Source organism: Protopterus annectens, chromosome 1.part0 (assembly GCF_019279795.1).
Source record: "Protopterus annectens isolate FY-2018-M chromosome 1.part0, PAN1.0, whole genome shotgun sequence".
Taxonomy (NCBI): domain Eukaryota; kingdom Metazoa; phylum Chordata; order Ceratodontiformes; family Protopteridae; genus Protopterus; species Protopterus annectens.
In genome coordinates, this window is record NC_056725.1 from 468,740,335 (window position 1) to 468,764,700 (window position 24,366).

General features: G+C 41.9%; 1 protein-coding gene across 1 annotated transcript in view; it reads left to right on the forward strand.

Moving 5' to 3' along the window:
* Positions 1 to 24,366, forward strand: part of SMC1A (structural maintenance of chromosomes 1A) — a 1,753,330-nt gene that overhangs the window by 949,734 nt on the left and 779,230 nt on the right. Inside the window, exon 18 of the mRNA XM_044060554.1 lies at positions 6,991 to 7,097. Within this exon, the coding sequence (XP_043916489.1) occupies positions 6,991 to 7,097 (107 nt within the window). The remainder of the gene's footprint in view (positions 1 to 6,990; positions 7,098 to 24,366) is intronic.

A 24,366-nucleotide genomic window follows, 5' to 3' on the forward strand; every position in this document is an offset into this window, starting at 1 on the left:
TAACCAGGTTGGTATATGTTTGGGATGCGCATATAAATAGTACTTACTAATGGCTAAATCTTCGTGCAGAGGTGTTAATACTTTTAACCAGAAGCTAGGTACTGCATCTGGGCATGGGGTTTTCCAGTTGGAGGATTTTCTTAACTTTATCTCAGTCTCTCGGGCTGCTACCTCATCCCATTTCACATCCTGTACCTTTGACTTTCTTATTCTTTTATGTCTTCTATCCATTTTGCATCTCTTTGTTCCACAGGATATTCATAATTCCCCAAAATATATCTATTTTTTCTTTTTTGGGTGGTCTTTCAATTCCTTTTGCCTTGTTTCCCAATTCTCTATAGAACTGTTTTGGGTCATCAATAAATTGTGTATTTTGTACTTTTCATTTATATATATCTTTCTAAGTTTTTTCTGCCTGCGCTGAGATTTTTAGTTTATTATTTTGCAATAGTGCAAGATAGATCCTAATCCATTATAAAACTGCACATTGCTTTTATCATGTCTGTCTTTCTGAGAATTTTTGTTGATCTGTTCCCTCTTTTATACTCTTCTAACAGTGACACTTGTCTTACTTGCTTTATAGTTTTCTGTGTTCACTATTTCCATGGTGGTGTTTGATTTCTCCCCTTACTTTCCCTTACTATCCTATGTTCTTGTGGTAGAATTTTATCTGTTATTAATTTAGCTGCACAGTAATATATCCTGTTTACTTCTGTTATATCACATGGATCTATATGAAGAGTCCTAATTACTGTGTTAATTTGTTTTGTCAAACTTCTGACTTTTTTGGTTTTACTGACCTTCTGCAAAATATTTCTCTCATTGATCTTAATATGTCTATCTCTATTAATCAAGCAGCTCTTCTCATAGCTCATTTTCTTCTAAACTGAGGGCACATTCTTTGCTCTCAATTTCCTTTGGGCATTCTGTAGAGAGTTCTGTAGCATCTTCCTGTGGAACATTCTCTTCAGTTTCATCCTGTGTCATCCATTGCTTTGTCATATGGGAACTCACTTGGCCTATCATTCTTCAACATTGATTGCATCAGAGTTGCCACAGTTTCCTGTTCCTTCCCTTACTGTCCAACTTCAAATGAACATTTATACTGGTTTCCTGTGGAAGGCTCCAGAATATCTTCAGCTGGCAACTGCCCAGTTGCTTCCCGTTCCACTGGTTTCTCCTTAATTTGGATACTTATTGCTGTATCTTGCTGTTAATGAGCACGCATTTTTATTTGAGGCTTCTGACAGTTTTTCTTGTGGAAGTGTTTTTCTTTCCTCTAATCTTTTTGGATATCTTGTGTCTGGAAATTCTGGACTTTTTGCATAATAGTAACACTCTATCATCTTTATGGCTCATCTTTGGCTTATTTGTTTTTGTGATTTTTGTGGACTGATAATTCTACAATAAGGGGGCCAATCCTCCCTCTGGACCTGGCCTAGCCCCATTGTAGGAATGTTTCCGTATTTTGAGGATTCTGCACTGTCATTTTTTTCCAGTCCTGGCACCAGTGTGCCTACCAGGTTTGGGCACTTTTTTATCCTGGGTCTTATGCACCCAGATATCTTTTTTTTTTTTTTTTTTTTACACACTTACTCCTGTCCATGATGCATGCTGTGTAAGATTTTGTGAAAAACCGGGTCCACCTCGTGAAGGTACTCATCAAGACTTGAGGATGAATCGAGTTTCAACAGTACTACTCTCCTTTGCTTGCTGACTTGTCTCTCCATCTGTGTGGGTCCAGGGATCGTGGTGCAGTTAAATCACTTGTGCTCACCAGATCTTTAGATTGGTCTAGAGGGCAGGAATCCTAAGGTTGATCACAGGCAAACCAGTTTGTGGCACATCAACACGGAGAGGGGGACACAGTCATATGCATACTAGTCAGTTAGCATGGGACCTGGCATTAAATGTTAACCTTTGACTGTAGGTCCATTACACCCCTTCAGCACAAAATACCATGGCAAGGGCATCTGAGCAGATCCACTTTCAGCTACTACAAGTGGGAATTGAATATGAAAACCTTTAGCAAGCCATGCATGTTGTTTGGTGTCGTGGAAGTAGGAACTTTTGCCTTCCCTTAGAGCCACCCCCCACCTCACACTGGAGTTTGGCACTAGATGTACTTCAAACGGCGCAGTGGCAGCGATACATTTTTGATTCTTTGTCGTATGCCTTCTCTGTACCTTTCATCTCTTCTCCTTATCCACAGGGTACATTTAAAGGCAAGACTGAATGGTGCTAACTAATTCTTTAGCCTGTACATCATTGGTTATCTAAATCAAGAAAAATGTGTAGGGAAGATACTCTGGATTTTCCTCTTGTTCATAGTTTTCACACAATAACGAGGAAACCTGATGCAGCCCAAGCATGAAAGACTTCAGGCTAACAGCCTAGACGTTAAAACCCTAATCTTACAGTGGATATCTCGCCCCAATGGTGCTTACATATTCATAGATAGGCTATGAAAACAGCTAGGAAGAAATCTTACCTAGCTAAATGAGTCAGATTTTTCTTTTGATGTATAGGTTATGGCATAGAAATCAAGGCAGGATCTGTTCAACAAGCTCTGTTTTATCTATAAGACTGATTAAGGGAGGCCTTTCTGATGCCCCAGTAAAAGTGCACATTTCTTCTATTTCAGATTGCTTGCCTCTGAAACTTTAGCTTCTACTTCTGCAGTCAAGTTATTTCTTAAGGACATTTGCTTCACCCTGTGGGGTGTGAAATTTCCCATAAAATATTTTCTCTTTGAACCAGCAAGCTCAGCACTAGTTAAAGCTTTATCTTGGAAAGCTCTTTTTTCTGGTAATATTTGTTTTAACCAGGAGAACTACAGAACTGCAGCTTTAATTTGCAGAGTTGCGCATGTCATTTACAAGGAATGGGCAAGCCTCAAAACAATTGTCTTTGCTTTTCATAACACAGCTAGACTGGTCTCAGAGCTGACCTTAAATCAGATCATTCATTTTCTGGTCTTTTTTCCAAATACTCATAGCAAGAGAGAGAACTTTCTGCATCTGATGGATGTGTATAGATGTTTGATAGATTGTATTGCCAAAAAAAAAAAAGTTTAGACAGGCAGACCATTTTTTTCATTCATGCCAGGTAAACAGGGAAGACCTGTGTCCAGACAGAAACATTCTAAGCAGCAATGAGTTGTTTCCTTTTGTTTTTATCAGTATAAAAAAAAAAACTTATGCAAGCAAGGGTAGCAGCTACATCATCTGACCTTTTTAGAAACGTTTCAGTTCAGAGTCATCTATGATACTGTTACCAGATATTAATTTGCATATTTTCTATGCATTATAAGCTGGGCATTCTTTCTCGGAGAAGGCCAGGTTTTGTCACTGCATGTGTGCTTTCCCTTCCTAAGTCATGGAGCCAGCCATCATACTGCTTTAGTACTCTTTCTGCATGTTATGACCAATACTGCAGCAGTATTTTTTTTCCTTGCTGTCTGCATAACTTCTCCCATTGCCTCTTCTAACTGCACCTAGCCAGCTTATTTGTTCATGGCTTAGGTGAGAGCCCTATGGCCTATTTCTTCCTGCTTCGAAATCCCAATTTATCCCCCTCCCTTGACCACCTCCCTCTTGGCAGCTTGTCTTGAGTTCTGCTGTTGTCTTCCAAGGAGAACCTTTCATCTGCATGCTGTACTCCTTTGGTTGAATGTGAATGTACTCAGAGTGGCTTGGTAGCCTTAGACTCAATTGCATGTAAAACTAGGTGTCACTTTTGGCTGAGCCAGAGTTGCCTCCTTCCTCCAAAGATGGGCAAGCCAGCAGTGGCCAGTCATTCTCATTTTCCCTGACCAGCTCCCACAGGCACCCTGACTGTTAATTGAACTCTGGTTGCCTGTGCCTTGGTCAGGGATGTATCCTGCTATGCCATGTAACTGCAGCAGTAATCTTTGTAATGAGCACAGTACAGTCTTATGAGCATACCCACCATAATTGTAGATGGCTGAATAGAAGGGATCACTGTTGTAGTGTAGCCCCCCCGTTTCACTGATGATCCCACCGAAAGCTACCAAACCCTAGTTTGAGGTGCTTTCTTATTCGTAGCTTTTCTTTTAGGATGGGGGCTGCCATCCCATCTGCTTCTCAGCATGTTAACCTACTTGTTGGTGACTACATTAGTTACCCTAAAATAGCTGAAGATAGTATAGGTGGTGCTTCCTTTTATAACATGTATCCTACCAATGTCTCTTTGGAAAGAGACAAAAAACGAACCAAGTAACCAGTCCACCAATACAATAAATCACGAAGGCACGAAGTTCTCCCAAAAGGTTTAATGAACAACAAAACACAGCAACCAGCAGAACACAGCAACCAACACTGACCTAGGTTTCGTCGTAAGACTTCCTCAGAGTGTTGGTAATCACTTAATTTATACTAAACATGTGTAAATTGATTAATTGATTACTCCATATTGTTACTTCATTTAACTCAACATAAAAATACATTCATACATCCAACCTAAAAATACAATACTATACTATGTGTCCATTCATACTCACACTTTTATACTAATAGGATATTAAAAATATACTTATATATTTATTGTTCACAACACGTATAATGTGTAATTAATATATAAGTGTAGTGTTAAAAAACACTTAATACATTACATTAAAAGTCCTTATACATACTCCATACTTTCTCAAGCATTATTCTAAACTCTAACAAATACTACCTATAATGATATTGATATGAAAAATGATATTTAATTCATTCCATAAACCAGTGATATAATTCAATGTGGAACTTAGTTTGCTATACCGGACCACCATTGAAGGTGATTAATTAAGATCAATTGTCAAGGGACAATTTATTAGGGCGGCACGTATGGTTAGTGACGAGTTAGAATTTGACAAGGAAATTAGATACATGATGGAATTGTTTTCGAATAGGGGTTATCCTAGGACTTTATGTGAAGAAATTAGGAACGAAATATTTACAAAAAGAAGAAGTGGACAGATGGAGTCCATTTTGAAGAGTTCATATTCGGTCTGCATTAACAATGGCAACAATTGCCATCATGACTTAGGGGATGAACATATTTTATTTGTCATCACCTATAATGCAGACACGAATACTATTAAGGATATTGTTGAAAAACATTGGAAAACATTTAGTAAATTAAAAGAGTTTCAAAGTTACACTTCATATAAACCTAAGTTCATTTACCGTAGGGACAGAGCATTGAAACAAATATTTGAAAGAGGTAAAACACACCCGGAAGCCTTTGTCAATGGTAAGAGAGGAACAAATAAGTGTGGTAGATGTAGTATATGTCCCTACATTATGAAAACAGGATGTAAACTTACAGTCAATAGTACAAATATTAGAATTAATGGCAAGTTCAACTGTCATTCTATTAACGTGATTTATTTAGCTAAATGTGACAAATGCATGGCATTTTACGTGGGAAAGACATGTAGGAAATTCAGGGAGAGAATTAAAGAACATGTCTTGGATATTCAACATCAAAGACCCACTAATGCCCTAGCTCGTCACATAAGAGAATACAAAGACCACAAATTTTCATTTTGTGTGCTGGAACAGTTAGTTCAGGATCCACAGGGTAGGTTAACAGAATACCATTTAGATGTGAGTGAAATTAAATGGCAGATGATATTAAATGCACATTTTTATCCAGGTTTAAACGAATTTATAACTATCAAACCATATCTTAGACTCAAAAATTTACTAGGGAAATAAATAATTAATCACCTTCAATGGTGGTCCGGTATAGCAAACTAAGTTCCACATTGAATTATATCACTGGTTTATGGAATGAATTAAATATCATTTTTCATATCAATATAATTATAGGTAGTATTTGTTAGAGTTTAGAATAATGCTTGAGAAAGTATGGAGTATGTATAAGGACTTTTAATGTAATGTATTAAGTGTTTTTTAACACTACACTTATATATTAATTACACATTATACGTGTTGTGAACAATAAATATATAAGTATATTTTTAATATCCTATTAGTATAAAAGTGTGAGTATGAATGGACACATAGTATAGTATTGTATTTTTAGGTTGGATGTATGAATGTATTTTTATGTTGAGTTAAATGAAGTAACAATATGGAGTAATCAATTAATCAATTTACACATGTTTAGTATAAATTAAGTGATTACCAACACTCTGAGGAAGTCTTACGACGAAACCTAGGTCAGTGTTGGTTGCTGTGTTCTGCTGGTTGCTGTGTTTTGTTGTTCATTAAACCTTTTGGGAGAACTTCGTGCCTTCGTGACTCTTTGGAAAGAGGCTTGGCCCCATGTAGTAGATATCTGGAAGTCAAGTCAGATAGGCAAATATCCATGTATGACATCATTTTTGTACGTAATGAATGGATAGTGCTGCAGTGATACTTCTGCTCAAATATCTAGTTACAGTTTTTATAAAACTGCACTGTTCCCCTTTAACACAACACAGTAGCACCCATGGATCAGATCCTGTCATGAATGAGTGTTAAGATCATAATTTCCCAGCTTGCGATGTACTGACTGTCAATATTGTTTGATGGTGGCTTGCTGTTTTCATGGTATTGGAACAGCATAGAAAGGGAAAGATTTTTGTTTTATAGAATATTCTGTAATCAAAAGAATTGACCAAGAAAGTGAAGGAAGTCCATTAAGTTGGGTCATGTCTGTTCTGAATGGCATTGTCCTTTGCACATGCCAGCTGTAGGAGCCAGCCAGCCTCATGTCTTCATTACTCACTTCTCTGTTGTATTGATCCCTTCAGAATTTTTTTGTTGAATGTAGAGAACTTTGATGGAAAAATGAAAATAAATGTGGTGCACATGCAAATAAAGTTTCACTAGAAGAGGAGAAAAGACCCAGTGTTGGCTCAGGGTAGTTGAATTCTCAACATTTTTGTAGTTTAATGCTTAGTGAATGACATTGTTTTCTATTGTTATGGAGCATGCATGTAAGGATTCAGTGTCTGAAGTATTTTCCTTGTAGGTGGAGGATGAGGTTTTTGAAGAGTTCTGTCGTGAGATCGGTGTCAGGAATATCCGAGAGTTTGAAGAGGAAAAGGTGAAACGGCAGAATGAGATTGCTAAGAAAAGGTACAGTTGCATTGTATGTGAAGTCTTTTCACTGCTGCCTAGGCAAAAGCATATTTGAAGTGCCGTTGTGAAAGTACATTCAATAAGACTAGCTTTGAAACGCCGTTGTTTTATTGAATGGCTGGTATCTCTTGCTCATTTCTGCCTCTTGCCATATGAGTTTTATCTTTTCCCCACCACTTTTCTTCCCTGATTGTGTGTGAAAGGTAATATGCAGACAGTCTTAAAGTAAGAGGTGTGATGAGCTGCATCACAAGGACTTCTGCTGTCTGTTGCCATTTTGTGTCCATTGACTGTTTTGTTTTACTTCCCCATGTAACAGGCTAACATTTGCCATTAAAAAGGTAAACTGTGTCTTGTGCCCTCTTTAGTTCCTGAAATGATAGCATAAATGGGTTTCTTGTTTCACAAGTACATTGTAAGCTGTTTAGCCTACAGTCAGTCAATGCAGTTTGTTTTCCTTTTGCCATTAAGAGAATGTATAGATTGTTTGAATGGAAATTTGAACAGTTTGGTTGCAAAATAACCCCCCCCCCCCATTTAAATATGTTGTAATGAGTGCCTTTGGTAGATTTTAATAGATATTGCTTATTATACATGGGTGTTTGAACTTTATACATCATTTAATAAACTTGCAGCAAACAGTAACAAAAAACACACTTCAGAGAAAGCTACAGTAAACTCTTAGTTAACCAACACCCATGGGGATTGGTAGATGCCGGATAATTGTAGTTTCCGGTTGCTTGAGAGTTACTATTAAAAATAGGCCTGAGTAATACTGTACCCTGTACTATTTGTTTGGGTTGACTTGTCAGGTTGGGGAGAGAGGGAATTTATTCCTATTTTCCTTTTTAAAACTCTAAACACACAAGGTATTTTTCTGTGTGTGTGTGTGTGGGGGGGGGGGGGTGAAACACATGAAAATTGTACAGTATTTCTTCGATTTTTTTTTTTATGCTTACTTGACTTCTGATTAACAGAGTTTACTGTGTAAAATACTTGACAGAAAAGTAAAAGAAGTCTAGAATGGAGGAAACGCCATCTGAAGTCACAGACTGAAAACAGTGTGCAAGATTTTTTTATGATTGTTGTAATGATGGTGCACCAAGGAGTGAAAAGGGAAAAGCCAGAGTCTGCAAGATTTTTCTTTGACTTCTGTTATAATGATGGTGCACTAACGAGTAGTTAACAGTCATTTGGTCACTTTGAAAAGAAGTCCATTTCCTCTTTCCAAAAAATCGCTAAAGTTGTCAGTTGAAGTAAAGAAAACTATGCAAACCATTTACCTTCTTACTTCATTCACTGTGTTTTATATTCTATAAAGATAATGACTGACTTTGTACCTTCTTAAGAACCTCCCCTATCAATTCTAGCTTTGTAAATGAGTACAGAAGCACAGTCTCTGACATGTTAAGTAGTTAAAGTAATACTAGAAGTTTGTATGGCATAAAACCAGCATTGCAGTACTAGTCATATAGGTGACTTCTTCCATTCTGTTGAAAGAATAATTAGAAAGGATGATCTGAAGATGGTAGGATTGCAAATGAGGGGAGAGCATTTCATCCTTTGAGATATCCACAGCTCTGAGTATTCACAGAGAGTCTAGCCTGTGGAGTGACCCCTTGCAGACTTCTAGATATTGTTGTCTTTATTCAGACAAATTTCATATCTGAAGGAAGGAAGGAACTTCATAGGTGGAAACTACACATAGGTCCTCCTGTTTTTGTTTACTACAGTCTGTACCAACAGATGTCTCAGATTTTGCTTGGCTAGCAGTTTTAGTGAGGGTAAAAAGGTGCAGCCTATGTAGCACGTCAGACTGAAGTACCTCATTGTCAAAGGAATACTAGCTGTTGTCATGCAGTACTATTCATTTTTTTTAATCTGGGTTCTCAGAGACCCCTTCATGTGATTACATACACCACAGTGGTGTGGCACTTCAACTATCAGAGGCACACCACGTCTTTCCCTTTGTGTTGGCTGTCTTGGATGACCTGGAATGTAGCTCTTCAGCATTTCTTGATCCTCCAAGCATTTTACTTTGTCAGACCAACATGTAGTGGCAGACGAGCTGAGCAGGGCAAGGATAGACCCTCATTAATGGAAATGACATGAGGGTCTTCCAGGGATTGATCCAGTTTTGGGAAGCACGTCATGTAGATCTGCTTGCCTCAGATGAAGATGAGACGGTTTACGTGGGCCACATTTCCACAGGATCATATGCCAACTCTAAGTCAAATGAAAACAATGATGTCCTTCAAGGATGCATCTGCAGTCCTAACAAATGGGTTGTCCTGTCGTCAGGCAGCCCTTCGGTCGGCCGGATTCCAAAGTCTGGGTCTGGCCTCGGCTGGTGTCGCACTTCACCCGACGTCATCTCTGCTGGTCTTCGGGTATAAAGGCATCAGCCGACGCCATTTTCCTCAGTCTTTCTTGCCGCGTGGCGCCCGAAGCAGAAGCTGTTCGCAAGTGCCGGTCGGTCAGATCCAGAGATTACTACTACCGAATACTACTTCGAAGACTTCTAAAAGCTAAGTACCCCGTTGGGGACTCTTTCTTGCCTCAGCCGATGTCAGAAAAAGTGAATAACTGTTTAACTTGTGGGAAACAAATACCTCATAAAGATTTCCACTCTTACTGCTTACCTTGTTTAGGCCCAGACCACGACGTAGCAGCCTGTTTAGCCTGTGCTTCCTTCAACCGACGAACGCTTAGGCGTCGGTCGGAGTTTGCTGAACAGTTTTTCGTCTCAGATTTTGCGTACATTATGCCGTCGGATCCTCCGACTTCTCAAATTGTTAAGAAACGCAAAGAAAAAGACCGGCCGAAACCACGGTTAAGCAAACCGCGAGTGTCTCGGTTTCGGCCGAAACCGAGCAAACGGGTCAATCTTCAGCCGAATCCTTGCCTACTACCGAGGCTCCTGCTACCCTAGTTGAATCGGCCTCTGAAGTTTTGCCTACTAATGTGGTTCCTCTAGAATTATCGGACACCATCCCTTTGGATGTCTCTACCCCAGCACGTGGTGCTGCTAGGCCTCCTGCAGCCATGTCTATAAAGGCCTTTGCCAGGGCTAAAGCAGCCAAAACTGCTAAATCAGTGCCTGTTAAGCCCCCCTCACACAGGCCCAGTTCCAGTTCTCAAATGCTTACTCTGGCAGAGGATCTCATCTCTTTAATAAGGGGATCCCAATCTTACCCAGACAGGGCCTCTCAGCCTCCAGAAAAGAGACCTAGAGCAGAGCCCCCTGAGCCAGTGTCCTCAGATGATTCTTCTGATGATTCAGACATTACAGACCATCCAGAGGCTCCTTTTTCTACTTATGAAGATTCCGATGCTGAAGAATGTATTCCTTCTGCCTTTCCACCAGAGGAATTTTCCTTTGGGGAAACCTTACATGCCATGAGAGAGCAATTCCAATGGCAGGGACAAGATTTCTCAGATTCAAGAAAAAGGCTTAGGACCTTTCTACATTTACCGCAACATAGGCCCTTAGCTATACCTCCAGTTCTTCCTGTTGTGGATGATGCATTTAATGATGTTTGCACTGCCCCTGATACTTTACCTCCAGCCCCGGCCAAGCCCGATAGGTTTTACAGGGTACCGGACACTCATCACCACCTATACAAGGCTCCACTTGCAGATCCTGAGACTATCTCCCAGGGGCCTAAGGCAGTAGCTTCGACCTCAGCAAAAAACCCTCTCCCTTCTGAAAGGGAATCCAGGTCCTTAGAGAGATGGGGTAAAAAAGTTTACACCTCTGCTACTCTCTCAGCTAGAGCTTTGAACTGTCAGTTTCATATGATCCAATACCAAGAGTTTATGCTTGATCAGTTAACTAAGAAACTGTCCTCTGATGATTCCTTAGATAAGAAATATGTTTTAGAAATGGTGAATAACATTCAGCAGGTTAGTAACCATTCTTTAAAATGTGGCTATGATGCACTGGAGGCTTCATTTAGATCAGCCATGACTGGCACAGTTATAAGAAGGCATGCATGGTTGAAAGAACAGGTCTTGCCGGATCATGTTAAAGCAAAGCTATTAGATGCTTCTATGGATAAGGTCAGTCTATTTGGTTCTCCTGCCCAGCAAGTAATGAAGAAAATGGAAGAGAAGGCAAAATCTGTACAAACAGTTAAAGATTTCTTACAGGTTCAGCCCCAAGGTTTAGCAGGAACTGGCCTTCCAAAAATTGGTCCTTTCCAGACTCCTCTAAATCTCAGAGAGGCAGGAATAGACGTTCCAGAGGCAGAAATCAATCCAGAGGAGGTGCCTACAGAGGACGCCAGTGGCAAGGCAATAACCAACGAGGCACAGACACAACCACTGCCACTGCAACAGGACAATCACAGTGACTTGGCTCTGACACCGCCTACCAGGGAACAAATAGCAGCACCCTTAGGCGGAAAGTTAGCCTTATTCTCAAAAAATTGGCACTATATCACAAAAGACAAGTGGATTTTGCAAACTATAGACCAAGGCTACAGGTTTCATTTCCACACCTTACCAGTAAAAAGAGGAATGCGAAACCTACCTCCAAATCAGAAAACAGTAGCTCTAAAACAGATAGCTCAATTAACAAAGATGAGAGCTGTGGAAAGGGTACCACCTACAGAACAGGGCAAAGGATTCTACTCCAGACTCTTCCTAGTACCAAGAAAAGAGAAAAGTTGGAGACCTATTCTCGACCTGTCCGTTTAAACACATTCATCATTGTTCCAAAATTCAAAATGCTGACCCTACAGCAACTTCTTCCCATGCTGGGCAAGGAGTGTTGGCTGGTAACTCTAGATCTCAAGGAGGCATACCTGCACGTCCCCATACGACCAAATTGCAGAAGATACCTCAGATTTCTTGCAGGATCAGAGCATTATCAATTCTCAGCATTGCCCTTTGGCTTATCTACTGCGCCCAGAGTATTCACAAAATGCCTGGCATCAGTAATCGCTCATTGCAGGCTACAGGGAATCCAAATTTATCCATACCTGGACGACTGCCTGATACAAGCGGACAACAAAAGCAAGCTGACAAAAGACTTACAAAGAGTCATTTGCTTACTACAAGCCCTGGGATACACAGTCAATTTAAAAAAGTCAAGACTGATACCATCCCAAACAAGAACATTCTTGGGTGCAGAATTGGACACAGTAAAACAGATGGCATTCCTAACTGCAGAAAAACAAGAACAACTCCCTCTTTACTTCTTGGCATTGACAAAGCAGAACAAACAAACAGCAAGGAAAGTACTGCAGGCCTTGGGCTTCATGGCATCATGCATAATCCTGGTCCCCCATGCCAGACTGCATATGAGAAAGCTACAGTGGTACCTAAAGAATTTATGATCTCAACACAGGCACAGCTTAGAAACCGAAATACCACTAATCCCATGCCTGAAACAAGAGTTCCTATGGTGGGCTCAAGCATGCCAGTCAAACCCAGGCTTGCCCTTCCACAACTTTCAAGCAAGCCAAACCATCACAACGGACGCCTCAGACCTAGGTTGGGGCCCACATGCTGGACAAATGCATACAAGGATTATGGACTCCAGATCAGCTGCACCTGCACATAAATCAAAAAGAAATGCTGGCAGTAAAACTAGCAATCCAGAATTTCAGACCATTCCTCAAAGAAGGCCATTTAATGATAAGGACAGACAACACCACATTCATGTGGTACATCAACAAACAGGGAGGCACTCATTCATACCCCCTATGCCGAATGACTCTGGACCTATGGAATATGGCTCTGAGCTACAACATTCAGTTACAGGCAATATTTGTACCGGGAAAAGAAAACATCCTAGCAGACATGTTAAGCAGAACTACCTCGGATGCTCACGAATGGATGCTACACCCAGACATCTTCAAGGCCATCACAAAGAAATGGGGGATGCCACAAATAGACCTATTCGCATCCCCACTCAATCACCAACTCAAGAAATTCTGCACAAGGACATACCACCCACTTGCATGGAAGGTGGACTCTCTATCCTTCAGTTGGAAAGGCCTGACAGCATATGCATTCCCACCTCTTCCTTTGATGCACAAGGTACTACTGAAAATCAAAGAGGAATGTCCAAGGATAATTCTGATAGCTCCAAATTGGCCAAGACAACACTGGTATCCATTGCTGAGGAGCATGTCTCGGGGGAGAACGTGGACACTACCCCTGATGCCTTTGATGTTAACTCAGAACGACTACAACATCATGCATCCAAACCTAAAAACTCTGCAACTGACTGCCTGGAACATTACATAACAGCAACTAACCCAGATTTATCCCAAAGGGTTAAAGACATTATCCTTGAGGCCTGCAGACCTTCTACAAGAAGGAACTATGCAGGGAAATGGAAAAGGTTTGTCATTTGGAGTACTGAAAGAGGAAAAGATGTGTCAAAGATAGATATTGCCAACATCCTGGAGTATTTGGCAGAGCTTCTCCATACAGGCCTGTCCTATTCCTCCATCAAGATACATGCATCAGCTATTTCTGCAGAATACAGCTTCGATCCCCCTGTCTTCTCACATCCTCTACTCAGGCAGTTCCTCAGAGGAATCAAGAATGTAAAACCTCCTAGGAAACCACCACTACCAGCATGGGACTTGAACTTTGTGCTAGAAAAATTGACACTCCCTCCATTCGAACCAGCAGCAACAGCAGATCTTCAACACCTATCCTGGAAAACTGCTTTCCTACTGGCAATTACTTCAGCAAGAAGGGTTTCGGAACTACAGGCCTTAATGGCAGTACAACCCTTCCTAATCTTCCATCAAGATAGTGTGTCCATGAGAACTAATCCTACATTTATGCCTAAGGTGGTATCCAGAGTGTCTCTAAACCAGGCAATCCACCTACCTACCTTCTTTCCCAATCCACAGAACAGGGGGGAAAGACTGCTGCATACCTGGGATGTACATAGACAGTTGCGCTACTACCTGGACAGAACCAAGGGCAATAGAAAAACTGACCAGCTTCTAGTAGCTTATGCAACAGGAAGGGAAGGAAAAGCAATTTCCAAACAGACAATCTCCAAGTGGATAGGAAATTGCATAAAATTCTGTTACTCCTACCATGGAAAGCAAATTCCACAGAACATAAGACCTCATTCTAGGGCTACAGCCACTACCACAGCTTTCTTACGAGGAGTGGCTACCAAGGACATTATTGAGGCGGCTACTTGGACCTCCGTGCATACATTTGCCAAGCATTATAACTTACCTCTATACTCTAGATCCCGAGCAGGGTTTGCCACTGCTGTATTGCAAGGGATCCTAACTACACCATAATTCTTCTTCCTCCTCCCCTAGTTTGGCTATGGTATTCTACCCATTTGTTAGGACTGCAGATGCATCCTTGAAGGACATAGTACAGTTTTGTACCTACCATAAATGTAGATGTCCGAACAGGATAGCATCTGCAGTCAGGATTACCCACCCTCCTTCCCCTCTGTGGTACTCCTATGGTATTTACCCTCCTAATAGCTAGCTGGGGGGGGGATCTCTTATGGTGTATTTGTTTGTATATATGTACATACATGCTTATTTTTTGTGTTTGCCTACTATTTTTTTGGAAACATTGGCATTTACCCAAAATTTAGTTTTCCAAGAGGGCAACTGGCATCTGGGGCAAGAAACACTGAGGAAAATGGCGTCGGCTGATGCCTTTATACCCGAAGACCAGCAGAGATGACGTCGGGTTAAGTGCGACACCAGCCGAGGCCAGACCCAGACTTTGGAATCCGGCCGACCGAAGGGCTGCCTGACGACAGGACAACCCATTTGTTAGGACTGCAGATGCTATCCTGTTCGGACATCTACATTTATGGTAGGTACAAAACTGTACTTTTCAGTCACACCATCTGAGGATTGTTCTTTTGGGGAGTAATCCTGAGACATTAAGTTGAAGAGAAGAGTAAGAGAATTTCTTAGGCTTCCCGAACACAAACCCCTTGACTTATTCCTCCAGTTCTAGAGGTTGAGGATGGTCATTTAAGTCGGTTCCCTGCAGCCTGACTCCCAGCCCCCCTGTCCCTAGGATACCCGACCATTTCATGGTGTTATATTATAATAAAGGGTACCTCCTAATGCTAAAGTACAGCTATCAGTAACAAGTAAAAACAGTATTCAAAATGAAACGCTGTACAACAATGGCCAATGAAGTAAAGTTCTCTTGGAGAATAGGTAGTGTGGTTAAATGATATAAAATTTAAAGTGCAACATATATAGCAAAAAACTTGCGTACATTTCCAGTACTTAAATTAAATACACTTACGAGATATTCACGCTGTGAATGCAGTTATACGATAGCGAAATGATGGCTCCAAAGTATCCAGTCTTATGATGGCTTCAAAGTGTCCAGTCTTTTTTGGTCTGATATACACAGCATCCACACTGAAGATGTAGTAGCTGCTATGTGACTGTGATGAACTGTAATAACAGCTTAACCAGTCTAACAGATCAAATAAAAGCTTCTAGCTTTAATGGCAGTTAAAATCCTTTTATTGTAGGAAAAGTTAAAATCTTCATGTCAAGTTAAAATCTTGATGTAGAATAAACAGTCCCTATGTATTCCAAACAATAAGCGCTTTTGGTATCTTCTTCAGATCGTAGAGATTGGGACTGGAAGTTCCTTTTTATAGTGCTTGCTTCCTTTACTGTTGAGACAATCATTCAATCATCACACTGTCAATCAGCTGTTTAAACGCACCAATCCTCTTTCCTCTCAGCTGGGGGTGTTCCCTTTCCTATACCTTTTGCTTTTGAGGGGTGTGACCAGTCATGAATTATTAAGCCAGACACACCTCCATGTTAGCTGATAGTTGGTCTTCTAGCTTTTAGTATAGGTTTCAGTGGAATGATGTTATTCAAGCCTGGCTCAGTATCAGCACGGAGGTTCACAATCCACTTACTCTCCCTGCATTCAGTAATATTTTCAATGTCGCCTTTCCTTATTCCACTATATACATTCTCTATTACCTTATAAGTGAAAGAATGACTGACATTTCTTTCAGCATGCGTTGCTAAAGCATTATCTAGATCTTTATTGGTAATCTCTTTGATGTCTCAAAATGCGATTTTTAAACATCTGATTAGTTTTTCCTACATAGAATGCAGGGCATAGTTTTCAGGTAGCCATGTACACCACATTGGGGGTTATACAAGTGGCTTTGACATTAAAGGTGTATTTCTTCTTTGTCCTTGGATGTTAATTCGTTATTACAGTCAGTCAGTGGGCATGCTGTGCAGTGGCCACACTTGAATGTGCCTTTATGTCCAACGATTTTATGTTTGCTAAACCCATCCTTTGTGCAAAGTAACCTCTTTAAATTTTTCTTATTCTTGTAGCCAAAGCATAGTGTTTCACCTACAATGTCTTTTAGCTAGGCATCCTGGGTGAGGATTGGCCAAAACTGCCTTATTATAGATTTAACTTGTGTGTTGTCTGTGCTGTAAGCTAACATCACTCTGGTGGTTCTGTCTTCTGTCTTGTTTTTCTTTTGGATAACTTCTTGAGCATTCACATCTTTTTCATTGTAGCCTCTCTTTATTAGGTTTTGTTGTAGAAACAAAATTTCCTTTTCTCTTGTCTCATCTTTGCTACATCTTTTATGTATTCTTTGTGTTTAATTTCACATAATATTTTTAGTGACATGTTTGGGGTGCATGCTGCTTTTCAACAAGTAATGATTTTTCCATGTATTTTTTCGGTGTAATTCGGTTTCCAACATGTTTTCGTTAAGAATAACATTCACATCCAAAAATGCAACTTGATTATGAGAGTGTTCTGCTGTAAAGCTTAAAAAAGTAGTAGTCCTATTTAGATATTGATGGAATGATTCAAATTGTGGTACGGTTCCTTCCCATAAAATAAAAAGATCATCCACAAATCGACCATAAAATCTGATGCATTCATACCATGGATTATTTGAGTTCAATACATGCTCATGTAGATGAAACACCATGCTTGGAATAAGGAAAGGCGACATTGAAAATATTACCGAATGCAGGGAGAGTAAGTGGATTGTGAACCTCCGTGCTGATATTGAGCCAGGCTTGAATAACATCATTACACTGAGACCTATACTAAAAGCTAGAAGACCAACTATCAGCTAACATGGAGGTGTGTCTGGCTTAATAATTCATGACTGGTCACACCCCTCAAAAGCAAAAGGTATAGGAAAGGGAACACCCCCAGCTGAGAGGAAAGAGGATTGGTCCGTTTAAACAGCTGATTGACAGTGTGATGATTGAATGATTGTCTCAACAGTAAAGGAAGCAAACGCTATAAAAAGGAACTTCCAGTCCCAATCTCTACGATCTGAAGAAGATACCGAAAGCGCTTATCGTTTGGAATACATAGGGACTGGTTTATTCTACATCAAGATTTTAACTTGACATGAAGATTTTAACTTTTCCTACAATAAAAGGATTTTAGCTGCCATTAAAGCTAGAAGCTTTTATTTGATCTGTTAGACTGGTTAAGCTGTTATCACAGTTCATCACAGTCGCATAGCAGCTACTACATCTTCAGTGTGGATACTTTGTATATCAGACCAAAAAGATTGGATACTTTGAAGCCATCATAAGACTGGATACTTTGGAGCCATCATTTCTCTATGGTATAACTGCATTCACAGCGTGAATGTCTTGTAAGTGCATTTAATTTAAGTACTGGAAATGTATGCAAGTTTTTTGCTATATATGTTGCACTTTAAGTTTTATATCATTTAACCACACTTCCTATTCTCCAAGAGAACTTACTTCATTGGCCATTGTTGTACAGCATTTCATTTTGAATACTATTTCATAGTGTTATGAACTTTAATAAGCACCTGTATTAAAACCCTGCATCAGATCCTGAGGTTTCCTCAGGACCCTAGAGAAACAATGGCAACGCCTCTAAAAAAAAACCTTGCCTTATGATGAAGAGGGTAGAACCCTGGACAGATTTGATAATGAAGTGTGAATGTCCACTATCCTGGCCATTGGAGCTTTAAATTACCTGATGTTCATCATATTGATCACTGCTGCAGTAGCCATAGCTATATTGATTAGGCCTGCAGTAGCCTGGGCTTTATGGGTTATACCTGCTTAAGGTATAACAGCCAGCCAGCTTCCAAAGCTTCAAGTGCACTTTCCACATGCCCAAGCAGTTATTCAGGTCAAGCTGATCTGAAGAAAAAATTATTTGGTCGTCAAGACCTTCGAAGCTGGGGGGTTGGTCCACATTTTATTTTTGATCATAGGAAGTTACTAAGCTATTGGCCCTGAGACCCTTATAAGCCTAGCCAAGAATTTAGCCCATGTTCTGACAAATCAGCACCCAATGCCCCTGTCCAGTAGGGACACAGGAGGAATCCCAGAGGTGTATTTCCTGTTCATCGGGGGTATAAAACAGGCAGCCGACACCATTACATCAGTCTTTTTTGCCGAGGAGGAGCCTGAAGCGGTTCGCAAGTGCCGATCGGCCGCTACCTGTAGTGCTCGAGTTTGTACCCCTTTGGGGGATCCTTTTTTCTTGCTCTAACCGATGTCAGAAAAAGTTAACAATTGTCTTGCCTTTGGAAAGCAAATACCTCACAGAGATTTTCATTCTTACTGCGTCACCTGTTTAGGCCCAGACCATGACGTCCCTTGCTGTAGGTTTTGTACCTTGTTTAACGCCCGAGCTATTCTTTCGCTCTCGTTCTCCGTATTCCGAAATGGCTTCGGTAAGCCATCCGACTACCGATCTTCTGAAAAAACTTAGACAGAGACAGACCGCATAGGTCCAAAACTGCCGACGACGCTTCCGTTAAGCTAGTTGCCAGTCCACCGGTACTCAGTGAGGTGCCTTTCCAGCCCCTGATGCCCACTTCTACAGATTCGCAGGCCTCTGCTGAGGCCCATTCAGAGTCTGGTATGCCGCGAGATGCTTCTTCGACTACGGAACCTGCAGATGTCTCTACCTTGGATGGGTCCGGAGGCGCTGTGCAGGCACCGGCTTCTGAGGGTGTATTCCAACCTACCGATGTTCGAATTAAACTGACGACTTCGTTTTTAGCTAAAACTACAGAGTTTCTGAGGCCCAGAGTATGCACTTCACCTAGAAATCCGACCAAAGCGTATGCTTAAGCTCCCATGCCACAAGAACAAATGCTTGGAATGGCTGAATACCTTATTACCCTAATTAGGGGAAGCCAGCCTTCCCCTGCTAAGAGACAAAGAACTGAGTTTACATTCTGATTCTACAGACCAGGAGTCCGATGACTCTGACCCTTCTGATTATCAGGGCATGCCCTTATCACCCTGTGAGGATTCTGATGCAGAAGAATCCATTCCCTCTGCCTCCCTTCCAGATGATTTTTCTTTTGGTGAAACCTTGCATACCTTAAGAGAGCACTTCCGCTGGGAATGCCAGGACTAACCTTGGTCCAAAAAGAGACTTAGAGAATTTTTAAAGTTGCCTCAGCACAGGCTTCTAGCCATACCCTCTGTCCTGGATGTTGTAGATGATGTTTTTATGGAATCCAGTCTTACTCCAGATACTTTACCACCGGCCCCTAGGAAACCTGACCGGTACTACAGAGTACCTGATTCCCACAAATTTATCTTCAAGAGTCCTACTGCGGATCCAGAGACCATTTCCCAGGGACCTAAAGGTATTAAGGCTACTACAGCCAAAAGTCCTACCCCTTCAGACAGGGATTCCAGAGCTTTAGACAGATGGGGTAAGAAGGTATATACTTCTGCAACTCTTACTATCAGGGCATTGAATTGCCAGTTTCACATGTTGAAGTACCAGCAGCATATTATGGAACTAATTAAACAAAAAATGGTGTTACTTCCAGCTTTTGCAGAAAATAAAGATTTACATTCTTTGTTTTATTTGCATTCTGCAAACCACGTTAGTAAGCATACTTTGCAGTGTGGCTTTGATGCCCTAGAAGCATCCTGCAGGGCTGCAGTCACTGGGTCTGTACTGAGAAGGCATGCTTGGCTGAAGGAACAGACCTTGCCAGATCATGTCAAATCCAAATTACTAGATGCTCCTTTAAATAAGGGCTGTTCATTTGGCACCAAAGCAGAAGAGGTTCTTAAAAAAATGGAAGAAAAAGCTAAATCTATGCAAACTGTTAAAGAATTCTTACAACTGCAACCACCTAGATTCAGTAGGCATTGGCCTTCAAAAAACTGGTCCTTTCCAGCCCCTCCCAGGCCTTCTCAGACCAAACCCAAGGGAAACAGGCCTCCCAGACTACAGTTTCAGGGTATGCAGAGATATAAACAATGGAGTACCCCCTTCTCAAAAACAGGGAGTGGTAAGCTGCCCCCTTATGGAAAAAGTTCACAATGACTTTTCAATTATCCTTCCCAGCCCTGCCCAACTACTTGCACCCCTAGGAGGAAAACTTGCCCTTCATGCAAAAAAATGGATGTCCATTACTCTGGACAGATGGGTCCCAGACATTGTATCCCAGGAGTACAGATTCTACTTCCATACACTGTCAACCCCAAGCAGGTTTCCAGACCTTCTTCCAAACCAGTGGACAGAGGCTCAAAAGCAAGTACTTTCCCTGCTCAATATCAGAGCTATTCAGCCTGTTCCAATAGAACGAAGTGGGCAGGGTTTCTACTCCAAACTTTTCCTGGTGCCCAGAAAAGAGGGCTCTTGGTGCCCAATCCTGGATCTGTCAACTCTCAACACCTTTGTGGTGGTCCCAAAGTTCAAGATGCTTATTCTGCAACAGCTTCTCCCTGTGCTAGCCAAGGATGCATGGTTAGTCACTCTAGACTTAAAAGAAGCTTATCTGCACATCCCCATAAGGGAGTCATGCAGAAAATATCTACGCTTCAGGGCAGGCTCTATGCACTATCAGTTCTCTGCACTTCTCTTTGGCTTATCTATTGCGCCCAGAGTATTCACAAAGTGCCTGGCTCCAGCCATTGCATACTGCAGGCAGAAAAATATCCAAATGTTCCATACTTGGACGACTGCCTGATTCAGGCGGACAGTCAGGAATTGCTACTTCAGCACCTGGCATTTGTTAAAAGCTTTCTCACTTCATTGGGGTACCATCAACAAAAGGAAATCACAACTGGTACCCAGTCAAAAGATTCTATTCCTGGGGGCAAGCTTGGACACAACTTCCCAGATGGCATTTCTCACTTTAGAAAAACAGGTCTATCTGACAAACTACTTCAAACAGATGGCCACTAGATCCCAGCTATCTGCAAAAAAATTCTGCAAGCCTTAGGGTTCATGGCCTCATGTATTCTGCTAATTCCATATGCAAGACTGCATATGTGGAAACTTTAGTGGTACTTAAGTCTTTGGTGCCAGCATTCTCAGGATCTGGAATCGGTCATTCTAATCATACCTTGTCAAGGGCAGAGTTCCTTTGGTGGACAGAAGCATGCAACCACAACAAGGGACTGCTTTTCACTCAACCCCTCGCCACCCAAACCCTGACAACAGACGCATCAGACTATGCAGGGGGGGGGGGGGGCTCACATGGCGGGCAAATGCATTCAGGGCCACTGGAGCCTAGCCCAGATTCTCCTGCACATCAGTCAAAAAGAGATGCTAGCTGTATATAATGCTGTGACAGCCTTCAAATACCTAATCCTTCCAGGACAACTGCTTATAAAAACAGAAAATACCAGTTATATGGTACATAAACAAGCAGGGAGGAACCCATTCTTACCCACTCTGCAGGTTAGCCATGGCCCTGTGGAACACAGCCTTGAGCAACCAAGTGCATCTACAAGCTCAGTTCCTGCCAGGCAAACAAAATTCACTGGCAGACAACTTAAGCAGAAATCTCCTAGACCCACAAGAATGGAAATTGGAGCCCAACACCTTCAGCCTTCTGATCCAGAGGTGGAGGACACCAGAGGTGGACCTATTTGCCTCCCCCGAGAACCACCAGTTGAGCAAATTCTGCACCAGTAACCCTCACAGCACAGCCTGGAAAGTGGATGGCCCTATCCTTTCAATCGGAAAAAACTCTCAATTTATGCCTTTTTCCCTCTGTCCCCCTCTCAAAAGTACTACTCAAGATAAAACAGGACAGGCCAAGGGCAATTCTTATTGCCCCAGACTGGCTACGCCAGCACTGGTATCCACTCTTGCGCAGTCTGACAACAGTGCCACCCTAGCACCTTCACCAGACTCACACCCTGCTATCACAGCAGGAGGGACAGATTTTGCATCCCCAATTGCAATCCCTAAACCTTACAGCCTGGCTTATCCCTTGAATACTCCACCAGCAACCCTCAGCAAACAGGTGCTGGATGTCATTTTTGAAGCCAGAAGGCCCAGTACTAGGAAATCCTATGCTGAAAAGTGGAAAAGATATTGTTGGAATTGGTCTCAAAGGAAGGACACAGCAGTGTCCTCTTTACCTCTAATCCTGGATTACCTAGCAGAGCTACTGCACAGAGGCCTATCCTTCACCTCCATTAAGATTCATGCCTTTGCCATCTCAGCTCATTATAATAAGGAGCCACCTCTATTTTCTCACCCTCTCATCAAACAGTTCCTGAGAGGGGCTAACAACTTAAGGCCCCCTAGGAGAGCACCCACCCCTGCCTGGGACCTTAACTTGTACTGGAGAAGCTAACGCTTCAGCAGAGTTAAAATTTTTATCTTGGAAAACAGCCTTACTTCTAGCTATTACTTTAGCAAGAAGAGTGTCTGAGTTGCAGGCACTAATTGCTGTTGAACCCTTCATTATTTTCCATGCTGACAGGGTTTCCCTCGGGACTAACCCATCCTTTATGCCTAAGGTGGTGGCCAGTGTGGCTCTAAACCAATCTATCCATTTGCCAACCTTTTTCCACTCTCAGGATAAAGGGGAAAGGATCCTGCACTCCTTGGCCGTGCACAGACAGCTCAGGTTCTACCTTGACAAGACTAAACCTTTCAGAAAATCTGACCAGCTACTAGTCAGCTTTGCTACAGGGGCAGAGGGTAAGGCCATATCAAAGCAAACTATTTCCAAATGGATAGCACACTGCATCCATTTCTGCTACAAGCACCATGGAAAACCCTACCCCACAGGGGATCAGACCACATTCCACTAGGGCTACTTCCACCTCTACAGCTTTTCTCAGGGGAGTCCCTACCGGGGACATTCTGGAGGCTGCAACCTGGAGATCTGTACACACCTTCACCAAGCATTACCACTTACCAATCTTTTCTAAATCCAGAGCTGGATTTGCTACAGCAGTCTTGCAAGGCCTACTAGCCAGGCCTATCACTTCTTGACTGCCTCCATCCTTCCTCAGCTTTGGGAATCAACCCAAGTGTGATGGGTGCAACAGTGAAACACAAAGAACTTAGTACAGTTGTGTACACTTACCATAAATGTAGATGTTCGAGTGTATTCACTGTTGCAGTCCTGGTTTCCCTCCCTCTAGCCCCCTGGCTTTCTCTATCTTTTTACCTCTCCTCTCTATGGCCATTCCTAATGGCATTGGTATTTACTTTTTACTGGAGGTGTTCCCTACCATATACTAGCTTCCTGTTTGCGGGCTCCTGACATTTGGGGCAAGAACAACTGATGTAATGGCGTCTGCTGCCTGTTTTATACCCCTGACGACCTGATGTCATGGAAGAAGCGACAGCATCCGAAGCGTAAATTCTAAGGCTCTGGTATTCTTCCGGCCGACTGAGGGCTACCTGCAGGCAGATAACCCAGGTGTGATGACTGCTGCAGTGAATACACTCGAACATCTACATTTATGGTAAGTGTACACAACTGTACTTTTTACATCAGTGTCTCAGGAATGAGGGCAGTCCTAAAATTTCAGGCCTTTCAGGATGTCCTTCCTCTAGGGTTACTTTCTGTCCAGACCGACATGTTAGTCTTGGTACATCAATAAACAAGGGACAAATGTGCTCCTACCATTTGTGTCAAGAAGCGATGCAAGGGTTGTAGTGGGCAATATCTTCCAGCAACTTTCTAATGGCAATGCACATTCCATAGAAGACCAGTGTTCTAGCAGATAGGCTGAGCAGATCTCTTCTGCTACCTCACAAGTAGTGTCTCAACTCAACAGTCATGACTCAGATCTTTCATTGATGGAGCCAACCTTGCTGCGATCATTTTGCTTCTCCCATCTGTTCCAAATGCAGCTGGTTCTTTGCTCCGATCCCCCTGAAGAGGGGGTCCCTGAGAGACACTCTGATCAATGTTTGGCCCTCTAGTCTCCTGTACTCTTTCTCTAACTCCCCTAATCCCAAAATTCCTATTAAAAGCATTACAATGGAAGATCAAGGT